The sequence below is a fragment of the Choloepus didactylus genome, chromosome 12 (assembly GCF_015220235.1).
Source record: "Choloepus didactylus isolate mChoDid1 chromosome 12, mChoDid1.pri, whole genome shotgun sequence".
In the NCBI taxonomy this organism is placed as follows: Eukaryota; Metazoa; Chordata; class Mammalia; order Pilosa; family Megalonychidae; genus Choloepus; species Choloepus didactylus.
Window position 1 is genome coordinate 22,790 of NC_051318.1, and position 18,078 is coordinate 40,867.

At 41.8% G+C, this 18,078-nt stretch overlaps 1 protein-coding gene and 1 pseudogene across 1 annotated transcript in view; one reads left to right on the forward strand and one right to left on the reverse strand.

Moving 5' to 3' along the window:
- Positions 1-13,927, reverse strand: part of LOC119507442 (28S ribosomal protein S31, mitochondrial-like) — a 29,084-nt gene extending 15,157 nt beyond the window's left edge. Inside the window, exons 1-7 of the mRNA XM_037800604.1 lie at positions 13,868-13,927; positions 13,585-13,682; positions 13,203-13,502; positions 12,621-12,914; positions 8,072-8,362; positions 2,622-2,780; positions 840-980 (exon numbers count right to left, since the gene is read on the reverse strand). Coding sequence (XP_037656532.1) covers positions 840-980; positions 2,622-2,780; positions 8,072-8,362; positions 12,621-12,914; positions 13,203-13,502; positions 13,585-13,682; positions 13,868-13,927 — 1,343 coding nt within the window. The remainder of the gene's footprint in view (positions 1-839; positions 981-2,621; positions 2,781-8,071; positions 8,363-12,620; positions 12,915-13,202; positions 13,503-13,584; positions 13,683-13,867) is intronic.
- LOC119507178 lies at positions 10,037-10,683 on the forward strand (annotated as a pseudogene).
- Positions 13,928-18,078: the final 4,151 nt, after the last annotated feature.

Consider the following 18,078-nt stretch of genomic DNA (forward strand, 5'->3'; position numbering starts at 1 on the left):
TCTCCCTAAGTCACTTCAACTTCTGAAACTTCCTGTCTAACAGCTGACCAACTTTTCCAATCTTCCTCTATGAATCAGTAATTTAACACTAGAAGGAGTTGAATCAAGTTCCTGAGATAATGGTTAAAACACATTCCAGGGAATATACAAAGCATTGAAAATACTGTAATTGTGAGCACATCCTGCTATAAAAATGAGTTAGTCTTTGTCAGACCATGTCAGATACCTGCTTCCCCCTCCCCAGTGACCACTTCCTGGGCTTGAAGGAGAGAAAGAACATAAACTTTATTTAAATACAGAACAACTTTCAATTATCAAATAACTATGTAGGCATTGCTTATTATCTTTAAGAACAATGAATTACCAAATTCAAATGTCCACAAATAATCTACCACTTTAAGGTATTACATGTTTTCCTTTCAATTTCTTTTTTGATGTTGGGTTATTTCTCCAAGGTATGAAGAAAGATGACCAGATTGAGCGATATAAAGGATATATTATATGAATATATATTGCTAGGCACTTATATTTGAAACATTCATTCAGTCAGAATTCAGTCAGTTCCACTTATTCTAAATCTGGAGTCTCCTATTCAAAGTGGTTAGATGTGGGGCAGGGCCTCTTTAGATTTATTAAATAGAAAAATGTAGGACTACTAAGCCCTAAATATTTTCCCTTCCTAGGAAATGGTATATGGAGAATAAGAAAACATATATAAATGCATCCATACTGCTCAGATACCTATCAGCAATCAATACTGACAAGTAATAAAGTAAATCTACAGTTAATATAAAAACACACCAAGCAAACAAAACAAAGAGACTACAAAGCCTGCATACCTTTTTCTAAGATCAGCAGTCTTTTCCTCGTCAACAAAATTTTCTGGTCCTTCATCAAATTGAATCTGATGCTCTGGTCTTCTATTAATTCTAGCTATAGCCGATTTGGCAACTTTCATATCTGATATTATGTTACTGAAACTGAAATAGTAAAAAAGGTCAAGTGCATTACAAATTTCAGCCATAGAATAGTAATAAACTTTCTTAAACAGGCAATTCATATCATTTAATTCTTATTTAACTTTTATTCACTAATAGAGCTAAAGAAGTTAGGTTAAAAGTCAAAATGAAAAACAAACTGTTAAGAGTTATGTTTACTTCTTGCTTTTAAAGATGCTCTTCTGAAATATTCACTTAAACATAAACTAAAAGTGTCACTTATGGGACATCATCAAACACCAAGAGAAGGTTAAAGGACAGTACACCTAGACAGTACACCCAACAGCTACACCCCATCACCTAAATTCAGTGCCTATTCAAATTCAGCTGTGTTTACTTGTTGCCCTTTATTTATTCAAAAATTGATAAAATGGGTCATTTGACTGGCAATCCAAATATCCATATTTTTCTTTTGACTTCCTGAGATAAATCTGCGGTACACCCTCACTGACAACTACTGATTGAAATCACCCACTGTGCCGGTTTGAATGTTTTATGGCCCCCAAAATGCCATTATCTTTGATGCAATCTTGTGTGGGCAGACATATTAGTGTTGATTAGATAGTAATTCTTTGAGTGTCGCCATGGAGCTGTAGATGATAACTCTGATTAGATAATTTCCATGGAGGCATGGTCCTGCCCATTCAGCATGGGCCTTGATTAGTTCACTGGAGCCCTATACAAGCTCAGAGAGAAGAAGCAAGCTTGCTACAGCCAAGAGGGACACTGTGAAGAACACACAGGAGCTGAGAGAGGAGCAGCAACTTACAGACACATTTTGGAGAAGGTCTTTGACAGCAGACTTTTGATCCGGAGAAGCTAAGAGAGGACAAAAGCCAAGGGCAACTAAGAGGGACATTTTTGAGGAGTTGCAGCCCAAAGAGGAACGTCCTGGGAGAAAGCCATTTTGAAACCAGAACTCTGGAGCAGACGCCAGCTACGTGCCTTGACAGCTAACAAAGGTTTTCCGGACGCCACTAGCCATCCTCCAGTGAAGGTACCCGATTGTTGACACCTTATCTTGGACACTTTATGGCTTTAAGACTGTAACTCTGTAAACAAGTTATAAAAGCCGATCCATTTCTGGTATTTTGCTTAACGGCAGCATTAGCAAACTGGAACACCCGGTAAAGTACATAGCATCACCACTCACTATGTTTTAGCAGCAAGTAGTTTAACTGGCATAAAAAATGAGAGATGAAGAGGCTGAGTAGAAAGATGTCAAACTCACACAGAAGGATAAGAGGGAAAAAAGAAGGGGACAGGCCTGAGGACTTTCACACTGTGTATACTGTATACAACCAGCAATATATTTAACTGAAAAATTTTAATCTTCAGAGAAATTATTTTATGCTGTTATTTATTTATATTAACATTATTGAATTCACCTTTTTTTTCAGGGACAAGAAATTACATAACTTCTTATAAGAAAAGTGGAGCCACCACTTTTAAAAACTACAGTCTTAAGATATAAAGTGTTTTAATAAAAATTGCTAAAATTCTATTTCTGCAGGGTGTTTTATATACAAATGTATGTATTAAATATGTATTGCTCACCAACCACATGAAAATGGTCTATTCTGAGACTGAAGCGTCACTGAGAGAACTACTCATGCCACTAACCTAACTTTCCGTCTTTCTTCATCTTTCTGAGCCCTCCATTTCTCCTCATGCTGCCGTAGCTGTCTGAGCAGCTCTGACTTGGTCATCTGCTTGTCAAAAGGGAGAGACTCTGTAACAGCAGATGCAGCTGCCACTAACTCAGGACTCAGAGACTCATTTCTGAAAAGAAAATGAAACACAAATGAGAAAGGAAAAACAAACATCACTTATCATTCCATCAGTTTAGTGAAAAGTAAAATGATTTGGGGGGAACACTTCTTGCTGTTCACAGAAGCATCACTTGAATCAATTTCTGACAAAAGCAAGAATTCTCAGGCATTAGGTATTAATTTTATATAAACTTTGAAACGGTAAAGGTCAACATTAATGGACACTTGCTGAAGCACAATATTAACTCAGAACAATGTGAGGCTTTAGCTCCAAAAATTTTGAATTCATGGAATATTTAATAGGATGCTATTTTATTTCAAAGACAATACATGCTGCGAGCAAATATAAAAATGGCCACACTTGTTCACAGCAGCTTTATTCTAACAGCCAAAAACTGGAAACACAAATGTCTCAGGACAATGGTAAAAAAAACTGTGATCCAGTCATAAGATGGGATACAACTCAGATCATGCCAACAACTTGAATGAACCTCAAACACTGGACTGAAAGAAGCTGCACACAAAAGAACATATATGGAATGCATTTATCTCCCATTTTGGAACTGGTAAAACTAATCAAACATTTTAAAAATCATAACCATGGTTGATTCAGGACAGAAGGCTAAGAGACTAAGAGGTGAAAACGAGAGTGCTGTCATGTTGGTGAGTGTGGGGTCACATGGCTTAGGGTTAGGGTTTGACAGCTAAGATCTGTATATTTCAATGTATGTAAATTTCACCCAAAGAAGAAAAGAACCCAAATCACAATCATCAAGTAGGAGATGGGGAGTGGGTATAGAGAGATGATACACGAAAAGCAAAATGCTGATAATTGTTGAGGATGGGTGACAAGTACAATGACATTCATTATACTATTTTGTTTACTTTGCATATGTTTGAAATTTGCCACAATAAAAAGCTAAAAAAACGGCTACTTCTAAGTAAATTAGGCTAATAGAAAAATATGCCAGACATAAAATTATTATTTACAACTTTTTTTTTTAACTCATTGAGATTTGCTAAAGTTTTACTACATCTGGCTTGCTATAATCTGTTATTTAATATGCAAATCAAAATTCTCAAATCCCTGAAGTTGTTGGGGGGAACCTTTTTTGTTGTTCACAGCAGCAAAAAGGGTGAACAGATTTTAAGTACTTCAAGACCTGGGAGATTTAAAATCGAATGGGAATGGAAGAAAAGCAGGAGAATAAAAAGGGGAAATAAAACAATTAGTCTTAAAAAATGCGCTCCTTACAAAACTGTTATCTGCAACAAAAGCTTAAACCTTATCCTCAAATCACTGTATTTCTTTCAGAAACTATTTGCAAACTGTAACTATTATTATATGTATTTAATCAGGGTATGCAAAGATCATGGATGAGCACTCATTCTCTAGAACCAGGCATTTTACATCAATGATTTCCTTCACAGTCATGGTCTCTGACTTTATCACTTGAAATGTGCTAATTAATTCAAATAGTGGGAGAACCACTGGCCTCTGTCAGTGAAATAAGATGATTTTTACATTCAGGGATCTATCTGCATAGGTTCTAACAAAGTCATGAAAGCATGTTAAATTATCCTTTAACAATCTACCTACCCTATAATTCACAGACTGCGGGTATACTTAGCTTTATTGCACTTCACAGATACTACGAGTGTTACAAATTGAAGGTTTGTGGCAACCCTCTGTCGAGTCAACCAAGTCTTTCAATGCCATTTTTCCAACAGCATGTGCTCACTTTGTGTTTCTGTGTCACACTCCGGTAATTCTTGCAATATTTCAAACATTTTCTTTATATTTACATCTGTTACAGTGATCTGTGATCTTTGAGGTTACCACTGTAATTGTTTTAGGGCACCACAAACAACACCCATATAAGACAGCAAACTTAATTGGTAAATGTGTGTGTTCTGACTGTTTCACTGACCAGCCATTCTCCCATCTCTCTCCCTCTCCTTGGGCTTCCCAATTCCCTGAGTCATGAAACCAACTACCATGCTGTGAAGAAGCCCAGGCCATACGAGAGGCCATGTGTACGTGTTCTGGCCAAGAGCCCAAACCAATGTCTCAGCCAACAATAAGCATCAACCCGCGGAAATGTGAACCAGCTCTCAGATGAACCTTCCCTCACCTAGGCTGAGTGGGGCAGAGATAAGCCAGCCCACAGCACCCAGCCCCAAGTACAGATAAATTCTGTCATTGTTTTAAGCCACTGAACATTAGGTTGTTTTGTTATGCAGCAACAGGTAACTGAAACAGATTTTGGTACCTGGATGTGGGGTGCTGCTGTGACAGAAAAACTAAACATATGGGAAAGGCTTTGGGAATGGACAGTGAGTGGAGGCTGAAAAGATGTTGAGGCAAGTGTTAGTGAAAGCCTAGAGGGCTCACCGAGTCTGCTGGTACCCCGATGACCCTAGAGGAAGCTGTCAGTGAGGGCTTTAAGCAAAGTAAATGTTACCGGGAGCTGGAAGAATGGGATCTTTTGTTTAACAACACTGTTGCTTATGGTAATGTGGAAAGTAGGAAATATACTTAATGAATTGGATGATCTGGCTAAGGAGATTTCCAAGCAGTGCTGAAGCCTCCTGGCTTCTTAGCTGCCCATGGAAAATGTGAAAGGGGAGAAATGAGCTAAGTAAGAATGTTCCATATAAAGAAGCCAGTACTTGCTGGGATCAAAAATAGAACAGTTCCTCATTCTCAGCCCCTATAGACAGGAGATGATGCTAAAACTTAAAAAGGCTGCTAGACAGAGATCACATCCAGCGTACTGTATGAAAATAGGATCTAAAATGACCATGCTGCTAAGATCTCTGTTAAGATGCCCCCAAAAGCCTTTCAAACACAAAGCAGGATTCTAAGAACCCTCTCCTAGGGAGCTCAGTGTAGAGATGGACTCATCCCAAAGATCTTGGTTCCCAGCATCCGAAAGCCAGAGCACCACTGTGAACAGAAGGGCTTTCAAGGGACAACCATGTGGGTTCTCAAGGCCAATCACAGTCTTAAAATTAGATTGCTACATTCCTCCATGAAGGTGGGATTTCAGCAGAGGCAGTGATAATAGAGCAAGTACCCTGTGAAAATCGATGTGGAACAGGAAATGAAGGTGGTAGTGTCCAATCTGATTTCAAGGCTGGGCCATAAAAAATAAAACAAAACAACTTTCTCTTGGGACACCTGCCTTTGGAACCCAGCCACTGTGCTGTGAGGAAGCCCAGCCCACACAGAAAGACCAAATGCAGGGGTTTCCACTGACAGCCCCAGCTAAGGTCTCAGTTGACAGCCAGTATCAACTGCCGGACAAATGAGCGAGCAAATCTAACAATGACTCCAGCCCCAAAACTCCCAAGTCTGCCAACTGGGGTCCCAGACATCATGAGCACAGAATAGCCTTTCCTCTGCTCTGTCCAAATTGCAGACCATGGAAGCCATGAGCAGAATAACTGGTTGTTTCATACCACTAAGTTTTGAGGTGATTTGTTATGCAGCCATGGTAACTACATCAATGAGGGTTCCAATATGACAGTAATGTCAAGGATGACAGTAAAAGACACTTCTTTTAAAAAACTTCAAACAAACATACCTATTCACCAATCTTTTGATGTAGGGCCAAAGCCTCTTCTTTGAACACAGGCTTGCTAATAGGAGTTTTAAGACATATCTTTATATATACCAAACCCATAACACATCCAATTTTGGTTTCTTTAAACTAGAAAAGTGGAGCAAGAACTTAAAAATGCTAACAAAGCAATCTGATTGCAGGATTCTCCTAGACTTTTGTCTTATTCACATCTAATCAGAAAGCAGTTTTTAAAAATCACCTTTACTGAATCTTTCTAAAGCATTCAAACCATTTTAACTATTTAATAATTGATTAAATTGCATAATTATAACAAAAAGCACAGTGAGTCACAAAAAGGTCTACAATTAAAAAACAGAAAAAACACACAAGAACCTCACTCTTGACAGGCATACAACTCGATTGCAGAAGTATGTGAGAGTGCCCCAGAGCTTCCCGCCAGCAGCAGGCCACCAACAGAGGGATGGGGAGTATTTAAGATGACAAGTTGGTTAGCTAGAAGCAGTGGATTAAAAGAACTTGTGCTATATATCCACATGCACTGTACTGTACAAAATATTTACTAGCACGGAGAAAGTTTCACAATAAATTGCTATATGCACAAATCAGGTTAGAAAATAGAAGGGTCTCAATTTTGTAAATAACTATGAATATCTGTAAGCACAGAAAAAAATTAGAACATTAAAATATAAATAGAAGTTATTTCAGAAAGATAGGGTTATGAGTGATTATTTTTTCTTTATGGTTTAAAAATGTTTTCCTACATTAAAAGAATTACCTTTTCATTTAAGTACATGCATGTGTGTGTATATATTAATAAATATTTATTTATAATTATTTGTTTTTGCTTCTAAAAAGAGGAGGAGGTCCCTATTATAGGCAGTTACTACTGCTTCAATTAACCTACTCTATACTTCCCAATTATATTTTCCAGAGGCCCTTTTGATACAACGCAATACAGTATCGAAACCAGGAAGTTCCATAAAAATGTTAAGTCATTCTGAAAGACATGGATCTAACATCTCTGTTTGTTCTGCTAATGGAAGTCAGCGATGGGTATCCTAAAACCACCTGGTTACTTGAATTGATGATGTCATCGATGTAAGACACATCATTACTTTATCACTAAAACAAAATGCTGCACTTAAACTGTGACACAATGGTAAGATACCCTCATTTACTCAGAATCACTGAAATATAATATATTTTTAACAAGCACAAGTAGTTACAATCCTCTGAGGAACCCATATAAAAGGATGAGAGCACTGATAACTACTGGTCAAAGGAAGCGATCATCAAACTTGCATTTAACATGTTAAAACTGGATCCTAGAAAGAATTTTTTAAATGGAAGAGTTCAACTAAGTAAGTCCTTCACAGACATAAAGCTACCTTCAAATAAGACTGCAAAAAGTATTTGTTAATTAACAGCTTTAAGTGGCAATTAAATAGCAGTTAATATCACTGATGAATATGTTAAGAGGATGTGTTGAATTCTCAATTAGATCACTACTCTTTTCCTTTCTCTAGATTTTTTACAGATATCCCTTCTTAAACATAGAAAACAATAGCATTTCTCAAATATTACAAACTGATTATTCATTGATTAAATATCTCATGTATTCTAACTTTTAAAAAATTTCTAAAAAAGAAAACTTACTAGAGTTTCAAAAATTAGTTTCAAATAAGAACATTCAAATTTCAATTTAATTTACCTCTTACTTGTGGTATTTTCTGTAGGTTTTTGAAGCCTATCAACTGTAGCCTCCAAACTTTTAAGTGGTCTTCTGTTGGGTGGCTTGGTTGTTTGTACATTTACTTTGCTTAATTCAACTTTCATGCCCTTAATAATAGTTAACAAGTCTTTTTTCATATTCTCTTTTACATTGTCTTGGTTCTTTGACGTTCCTTTGGACAGCTCATTGGTTGGAACAGACTGTTGCTCATCTTTCTTACTACATATCACACTGTTAGTGCCAAAGTATCTCTGGATATTATTTTTTGTCCTAGAAAAAAATATTAAAGAAAAAAATGAAAAATACAATGCAAAATAACAAATAACTCAAAACTGCTTCTTGTGTTCTACAAATTTTCACTTCAAGTCCCTTCCATTTGCTTTCTTTAACAACCATAACACCAACAATTTACTATTTACTGAGCATATACTTTGTGCCCTAGCCTTGTGAAAACATAGTTTACATACATTGTCTCATACTGACATCAATTCCATGATATACGTATTACCCCCCACTTTGCAGATAAGGAAACTGGAAATCAGAGAAGTTAAGTAACGTAGCTCAGAGCTTACTCAGGCTCAAGACAGGCCTGTGTGCCCCAAATGGGTGACAGGAGGGCTGAGAGAGCCCTTTGGTCCCCAGTCTGTTGCCTCCCCCCATGTACCCAAGGGTCCTGTACAAATGACAGTTTCTATGTATTCTACGACAGTAAAAAGGTTGGGGAACACTGACATGGCTAATAAATGGCAACTATTATTCTCAAACTCCAATATGACTGCTTCTCAAGTCTTGCTCTTAGCCTAATATATCAACACCTCTTTAAAAGTCAAAATTAAACAATAATAAAGACGTTTCTAGCAATAAAAAGTGGTTACTTTCTTTTAAAACAAGAATTCCTGGGTGTTATTCTAATCTGATCAGCATTTTCATTGAGCTAAAGAGAAGACTGAGTGGTTAGGGTTCTCATTCTGTTCTCTAAATTAAACAAATTTATGAAAAAGAACAATGTAAGTGAGCATATCTATTCAGACCCACGCAAAAGGATTCCTAATGCTAAGTAACTGAAATAGCTGAACATCTTCAACTATAGTATATCAAGTATACACATCCAGGTAGTTCTAGCTACACACAAGAGCCTGACCCAAAAACTCTGGGATTTAGGAGGCAATATAAAGAAAGAGAAAGTTAAGGGGCAAGACTATTTTTGGGGGGGGGGGGAGGTCGGCGGGGAATAGAATACATTTTGTAGAAATTTTATTTTGCAAAAGTGAAAAACCTCTTTTGATATTTGATATTGAAGATCAAACATATGGAACTTTTAAAACTAATGAATGCGTTAGTTTCAATAGGGAAGTATAAGTTGTAAAAAAGGGATTCATTCAACAAAATGATATCTACTCTGTCCTGGTCACTGGAGATATATTAGTAAATATGAATTTCATGCTCCCTTCCTTTACAGAGCTAACAAGCTAGAGTAGTGCTTCCCAAACTTTAATGTGCATGGGAATTACAGGAGGACTTGGAAAAACACAGATTCTTGTCCCCACCGAGAAGTTCTGATTCAGTAGGTTTGGGGTGAGACTGAAGAATCTGCATTTCTAACAAGTTCCTAAGGGGATAGTCATGCTGCCCATCAGAGGACTACCTCTGAGTAACTGTTACTTATGCTATTCAACCCTTACTATCTCACAGGTGTTACTTTTGCTATTTAACCCTTACGATCTTACAGGACAAGTTTATTATTCCCATTTCACACAAAAAGAAGCTGCTGCTGACACTGATTAAGTCAGTGACTCCCAACCTTTCAAGGTTATAAGTATCACCTGGGGCCCTAGGCCCTTAATAGAAGAAAAACGGCAATTTCCAAAAATGGTGAAACAAACTATTTGATCTGTTTATGAAGACATCAAAGCCTATCACATCAGACACTCAAAAACTGGAATGAAGACATCTTGGTGGAGAGTCGCCAGGGTTTCCTGCTTCAACAGTGCTTGAACGGAACCAGCGCTCGCTGCCTCCTGTCCTCAACTGCCCACCATGATGACCACGTCCCTGTCGCAGGTGTGCTAGAACTACAACCAGGACTCGCCAGAGGCCGCCATCAACCTCCAGAGCAACGTGGAGCTCTATGCCTCTGAACGTCTACCTGTCAATGTCCTACTACTTTGACCGTGATGATGTGGCTTTGAAGAACTTTGCCAAATATTTTCTTTACCAGTCTCATGAGGAGAGGGAACATGCAGAGAAACTTATGAAGCTGCAAAACCAACAAGGTGGCCGAATCTTTCTTTAGGATATCAAGAAACCAGAATGAGACAACTGGGAGAGCGGGCTGAATGCAATGGAGTGTGAATTACACTTGGAAAAAAAGGGTGAACCAGTCACTACTGGAGCTGCACAAACTGGCCACTGACAAAAACAATCCTCACTTGTGTGACTTCATTGAGACTCATTACCCGAATGAGCAGGTGAAGTCCATCAAAGAACTGGGTGACTACATAACCAACTTGTACAAGATGGGGGCCCCGGGTTCTGGCTTGGCAGAGTATCTCTTTGACAAGTACACTCTGGGAAACAGTGATGAGAGCTAAGCCTTATGCCGTCTTCCCCAGAGCCATAGGTGACTTCCGTGGTCACCACAGCAGTTGCATGCATATTGGGTTTACCTTTACCTTTTCTATAAGTTGTACCAACATCCACCAAGTTCTTTCATTTGAACCATTCCTTCAAATAAAGTAATTTGGTACCAAAAAAAAAGTAATGAAAAACCAGTTGCATAACTATTATCCTCATAATCAATATTCTGAACACTCACTATAATATCATGCAACATATGGTACAATCCAAATTAGGAAAATGCTTTAATTATTACTTTACATCTGAAAGTTAAAATACTACTAAAGGTATTATAATGGAAAGGTGCCAATCAGGAGAACGAATCTCCCATATAACCCTTACTTCAATATTTCTTTCCAAAACTGTTACAATACCACAAAAAGTAATTTATATTTATTACAGTTAAATCATGTATAGGAAGTAACCTCATAGCACTAAAAAATAACATTGTATACCTAACCTCCCACCTGAGTTCATTTCCCTTGAAAGCATCTCATCCACACTCAAATGCAAGACGTCCAAAACTACATTCAAGAGCTCCCCTCTCAGAATGACTTTATATTTTTCACCTCTCTGTATTGTTTTGGCCTCTTAGCATGAATATGTACTCTAAAAACCATGCTATATTTTAAAATCTCTCAAAAGCCTGCTCCTTATCCTCTTCTGTCTCCATTAATGATGCTCTGACCCTCCAAGACAACAGTTGGTATCTCTGCTCTGACCACCCTATCATGAAGTCATCATATGTCAATTCTACCTGCACAATTTTTCTTTTCCATCCAACAGATCCTTCCATCCCCACTGCTACCAACCTGCTTCAGGAATGTAGTTAACCAAACATGACATATATGCAGAATTAATTCTAAGCATGCCACAACTCCTTTTCCTGCCTGGCAACTCCAACGGATGGTCCCCCTTGAGGTTTTATCTGACTTCTCTTCCAGAAAGGATTCCCCAAAACTCTCCTATTTGCTCCCAGGCAATTACCTGTTGACTGAATGAAGAGCACTCGGTTACCTACTGTATCCCAGCACTTACTTCACTATGCTTGTATTTCCTTCTTGGTGGAACTATTAGCTCTGTGGCGAGAGGACTGTCACATTCGGGGCTTAACACCAGTAGTGGCAAGCTATCAGCACTCTCAATAACGAGCTAAAGAATAAATTAAAGAGGCAAGAACGAGACAGTAAAGAAGCCTCGGAAGCAAAACCAAAACGCAACAACTTCGGTTTTGGAGCCTGTATAAACTGAAAGGCGAGAAGACAGACGCAAGACGGAGGCGGCACGGCGGGTAACAGAAACAACAGAAGAAAACGGCAGAGGTAGTCTGCAGATAATCTCTGTAAAACGAAATAAAACAAAATACAGTTACTACGGCCAAGAGATTTAAAACGGAGTCGGGAGGTCATTCTGGAGGTTACTCTCACACAAAGTTTAGCCAGATGTCACAAACTGCCGAAGTATGCAAAGCCTAATTAGCAAGTTCCTCAAAACCCGAAGGTCATTCCAACACCAGAAACAAACCACAAGATAAGGAACTCAGTAAACCTGGAGGCCATGCGGTATGTCCGGAGTATCCACCAATCACAAGCACCTGAGTAACCGTCTTTCTTTAAACAACCTTGCCCGGAAGCGCCGAGAGGAGACACAATCTGGGTTGCCACCTGCATCTACGCTCCCCAAACTGCAATTCTAAGACTCCCAAATAAACGCCTTTGTTGCTTTGTAGCTCAGTCTGTTAATTCTCTGTCAACACCATGGACCAGTCCCTTTATCTTTCTGAGATTTCGCTTTCCTCAGATTTAAGCAATGATCTATGATCCCGCAGGTTACAAGGCAGGCCCCAGGAGACCCGAGAAGAGGACTCGGGGGTGGCCTGTGACCCGCGGGGCCGAAAGGCTCCAGGGCGTACCTGGCCGTTCGCCGACGAGCGGCGAGGAGCAGAACACCCTCTGCGGTTGCCTCGCGGCTCCCACTAGACAGAGCGCGGAGGGAACGCGGGCGAAGAGCTCGGAGAGCCCCGGCTCGAACAAACATGGTGGAAGACGCGGCTGAACCCGGGACGCGGAGAGCAGCACGTCCCTCGGCCAAACAGGTCCCCCACGCTTCCGCTGCCCCACCGGGGGCGCTCGCCGCCCTTCGCCCTCCGGCGGACAACAGGAACCCGAAGCTGTGTTCCGGGCTCCACGCCGAGCGAAGCGGGTGCCTGGCTGGCGAGCATGCGCGGGTGGCGGCGGCCCGCGGAGTGAGGGGCCGGGGGATGGGGGGCGGCAGTGGCCGGGAGGCCCAGAGGGAAGGGATAGGAAGAGGGTGGCCAAGAGGGGAGGGACGGTGTGGTCAGAAAGGTGGGACTGGGAAGCCATATCTGGGGCCAGAAAGACAAGGCGATTTGCGTCGCTTTGGCGAGAGGACCCAGAGTACGTGTTCTCAAAATAAGCCGTGGCCCCCAAAGAAGATTAAAAAATGACTACATGGCACGTTGCGGAATAATTACAGGTCGGGAACGGGCACCCTCCGGCCACTATGGCCCCTGGCGGCCCCGCGACTCCACGCTCCCGGGCTCTGGCGCCACCTCGCGGCCGCGTTGTGGTTGGTCCCGGGGGTCGGCCCGGGGTCCCACCTGGGGACAGGTGCCTGGGATCCCACCTGGGATACAGGTGCCTGGGGACAGGTGCCTGGGGGCCCACCTGGGGACAGGTCCCTGGGGACAGATGTCTGGGGTCGCACATGGGGACAGGTGCCCGGGGTCCCACCTGGGGAACAGGTGCCTGTGGGCAGGTGTCTGGGGTCCCACCTGGGGAACAGGTGCCTGTGGGCAGGTGTCTGGGGTCCCACCTGGGGGACAGGGGCCTGTGGACAGGTGTCTGGGGTCCCACCTGGGGGACAGGTGCCTGGGGACAGATGCCAGGTCCCATCGGTTGCCCAGGGCCGCCCTCTGGGACCATGTGGTCCGTCCGGCTTCACAGTCAGTGTCCTGGCGGGGTGAGGGCGAGGGCGAGGTGGAGTGCTGGGTTCCAGGTTGGAGAGGGCCCGGTGACTGGTTCAGTGGGGGTGAAGCTGGAGAAGGGCTTGGATCAAGTTTCCCAAGTGACCGTGCCCTCCGAGGCCGGACCCGGTCTGAACCGAGTGAGGTGGTGGGAAGAGGTGCCTCCCCCAGACCCACGTCCCTTCGGGTGCCGATCGAGGCTGGGACTCCAGAAATGCCAGCGTCACCCTCATGAGATCAGGGCATGCCGGGCCCGGGGAGCTGTCCCGGGGAAGGCAATGCAGGCCCGTCCTCAGCTCTGCTTCCAGCTGGGAGGTCTGAGGGTGGACTACAAAATTTTCTTATTCCTGTGAGGCCCGCGAGGAAACTGCTCAAGATGGCCCGGGACCCAGGGGAGCGCATGGCAGACCTGCACCGGACTCCCTGCTATTGCCTGGTGGTTATAACAGCCCATATTTTTGAAGTTCCCTCTCGCGTCGGGCACGGTGCTGCAGCCGCTCCCCACACCCCCGCACACCCCATCCAACCCCATGGGGGGCCCAGGGACCGGCGGCATCACAGCCCTCTCCAATGGACTGAGGACAACGCTGCACAGAAGATCCTCCGCATAGCCTTCCAGGTGCAGCCCCTTGGGCCCAGAACACATCCAGGTGACCAGACAGGCCCAGGAAGGCCTGAGGAAATGTTTCCAAGCCCCCATGTGGAGAAGGCAAGTTAAGCAAGTTGAGGAAGAGGGTGTGAGGCCTGTGCTTGGTGGGTCCCCTGATTGGCAGGCGTTCCTGCGGAGACTCGGTGTTGTTGGTTCTTAACAGAAAATGTTTTTAAACCCTCCTTCTGGTCTTGGGTCCCACCGAGCCCACCTAAGAGGGCTGAGGATGTGGCAGGACCAGAAATCCTACACGTAGCAGGGGCCATTGTGGGTCAGCTATGCGGGGCTGGTTAGGTGGGTGCTGGTGCTTCTGGGTGGTGGGCGAGTTAGCAGTGGGAGAGGTCGGGGCAGAGATCCGTTGTTCTGGGATGGGATTCCTGGCAGGGTGGTGGCTTAAGCAGACTTTTTTTTTTTTTTTTCAGTTAGAGAAGTTACAGAAAAATCATACATAAAATACAGAGTTCCAACATACACCTTGCATTAGTGTGGAACATTGTTACAATTCATGAAAGAACATTTTTATAATTGTACTGTTACTTATAGCCCATTGTTTACAGAGTTCCCTGTTTGTGTTGTATTGTCCTATATGTTTATTTTTGTTTGTTTTTACTTTGGTAACATATATACAACCTAAAATTTCCCATTTAGCTACATCATAGAAATAAGTTTAACCAAGGAAGTGAAAGACTTGTACACTGAAAACAAAATATTGCTGAAAGAAATTATAGAAAACTTAAATGTGAAGAAACCTGTGTTCATGGATTAGAAGACTTAATATTGCTAGGTTGTCAGTACTACTAGAAGCAATCTACAGATTCAACACAATTCCAATCAAAATTCCAGTGGCCTCTTCAGAAATAGAACTGATTCTCAAATGTATATGGAATCACAAGTGTCCACAAATAGCCAAAACAATCTTGAAAAGGAAGAACAAAGTGTGAGGTCTCACTTCTCGATTCAAAACTCACTACAAAGCTTCAGTAATCAAAATAGTGTCATAATAGTATAAGGATAGACATATAGAATAATGGAATAGAATTTAGGGTCCATACATGTATAGCCAATTGTCAACAAAGGAGCTGAGTCCATTCAATGGCTTGTGAGAAGGCCACATGGGAAGGAACTGTGGGCAGCCACTAGTAGCTGAGAGCAACCCCTGGCTAAGAGCCAGCAACAAAACAGAACCCTCAGTTCTGCAGCCTCAAATAACTTAATTCTGCCAACAACCCCATGCACTTAGGACAGTATCCTAAGCTCTAGAAAGGAAAACTGACTGACACCTTGATTGCAGCTGTGTGAGACCCTGAGCTGATCCAACAAGCTCGGTGTACTCCAGTCTGGATCAATTCACAGCGATCCACACCTAGATAAATTATAATCATACTGCCAAATGCCAAAGAAAAAGAAAGAATTTTAAAAACAGAAAGAGAAAAGCAACACATCACATTTAAGTGATCCTTAATAAGATTAGTATGTGATTTCTCATTAGAAACCATGGAGGCCAGAAGGTAATGGGATAACATATTTCAAGTGCTGAGTGAAAAAATTTTCTACCATGAATAATATATCTGGCAAAACTATCTTTCTAAAATAAGGGAGGGTGACATCATCAACATGGTGACATAAACAGCTACTGAAAACTTCTATCCAGAAATTCAACCAAAAAAAGGACAATTCTGAATTGTTTGAAACTCTGGAGGAGGATATAGATGGAAAAGTACCCTGCAAATGCTGAATTGAAGAAAGAGGATAAATATCAGGTAAGAATCTTCTGTCCTGGACCAGCCAGTCCTCTCCCTTCCCCCTTACTCAGTCTCTGAGGCACAAAATCAGCAGACTGGAACCTTCCCACCAGGGACACAGATTTTAAAATCTCTCCCAGCAATGAGAAATACCCTGTTTGAAGATCTGGTGGACAGGGGAGGATATTTCAAGGCCCAGGTTAGTAAGTGACAAAGAGACTGAGAAAACATGCACAGAGATTGTGTTTCCAGCCCCAGGTCTGAAAGCCCTTTCCCCACCCTTGAGGGCAACAGCCAGTGGCCATTTCCTTTTGCATGAACAGGAGACCTCCTTTACAAGAAATACTAAAGGTAGTGCTACAGGCAGATAGGAAAATACAGGAGAGAGAGGTTTGGAGAAGAGTGTAGAAATGAAGATATCAGGAGACAGAGGGTAGAGATCAGGCATTTGATGTTGAAGGAGTATAGAATGTTCTAGAGGATTGATTGTATAGATCGAGAAATGGATAGCACAATACTATGTGACGGTAGCACAATATTGTAAGTATACTGAAAAAAGATGACTGTGAATATGGTTGAAAGAGGAAGATTAGGGGTATATATGACACCAGAAGGAAGGATAGAATATAAAGACTGGAACTGTATAACTTAGTGAAACCGAGAGTGGCCAATGGGTGTGATTAAATGTATGTTCTAGTTTGCTAATGCTGCCAGAATGCAAAACACCAGAAATGGATTGGTTTTTATAAAAGGGGGTTTATTTGGGTTACACAGTTACAGTCTTAAGGCCATAAAGTGTCCAAGGTAACACATCAGCAATCGGGTACCTTCGCTGGAGGATGGCCAATGGTGTCTGGAAAACCTCTGTTAGCTGGGAAGGCACATGGCTGGCATCTGCTCCAAATTTCTGGTTTCAAAATGGCTTTCTCCCAGGATGATCCTCTCTAGGCTGCAGTTCCTCAAAAATGTCACTCTTAGTTGCACTTGGGGTATTTGTCCTCTCTTAGCTTCTCCAGAGCAAGAGTCTGCTTTCAAAGGCCATCTCCAACATGTCTCTGTAAGCTGAATCTCCTCTCTCAGTTCCAGTGCGTTCTTCAAAGTATCCCTCTTGGTTGTAGCTCCTCTTCAAAATGTCACTCTCAGCTACACTGAGTTCCTTGTATTTGTCAGCTCATTTATATGGCTTCACTGACCAAGGCCCACCGTGAATGGGTGGGGCCACGCCTCCATGGAAATTATCTCATCAGAGTTATCACCTACAGTTGGGTGGGGTGCATTTCCATGCAAACAACCTAATCCAAACATTCCAACTTAATCCCCACAAATATGTCTGCCCCACAAGATTGCATCAAAGAATATGGCTTTTTTCTAGGGGACATAATACGTTCAAACCAGCACAATGTATAAATATATGAATGTTTTTACATGAGGGAGGAGCAAGAAGGAATGAAGTTGTGAGGTATGCAACAAAGTGAATGAACCATGAGGACAGTAGGTTGAGTGAAATAAGCCAGAGATGAAAAGACAAACATTATAATGCCTCACTAATATGGACTAATAATAATGTTCAAACTCAGAATTGAATCTGGGAGCATGGGTTATCAGGGGAAGGCTTAGGTAAATGTTCCTAGATTGTAAGATCTTACAGCAGTCACATCTATGTATGAGTTGTAATAGTTATTTCTAAAGTTTGAGATTCTGAGCTGTTTGTGTGTGACATGGTCAGTCCGTGGAGCTTCAGGTGTCTGTGTGGGGCTTGGGGCTCAGAGACAGAGTTTGACAGCTGTGACTGTTGGCATTGCCCCATGAATCTACTGTTAAAGAGGCTGAAAGAGAGATCAAACTTCAATTGGAGATGTGAACAAAATGAACTTGATTGAGATTGGGGTAGATCAGACTAAAGGGTAGAGGATGATATTAACTGTGTTTTAAAACTGTGGTTTCTGTGTGGGACCAAAGAAAAAGATGTTTATTTGGTGCAAAATCTGTATTT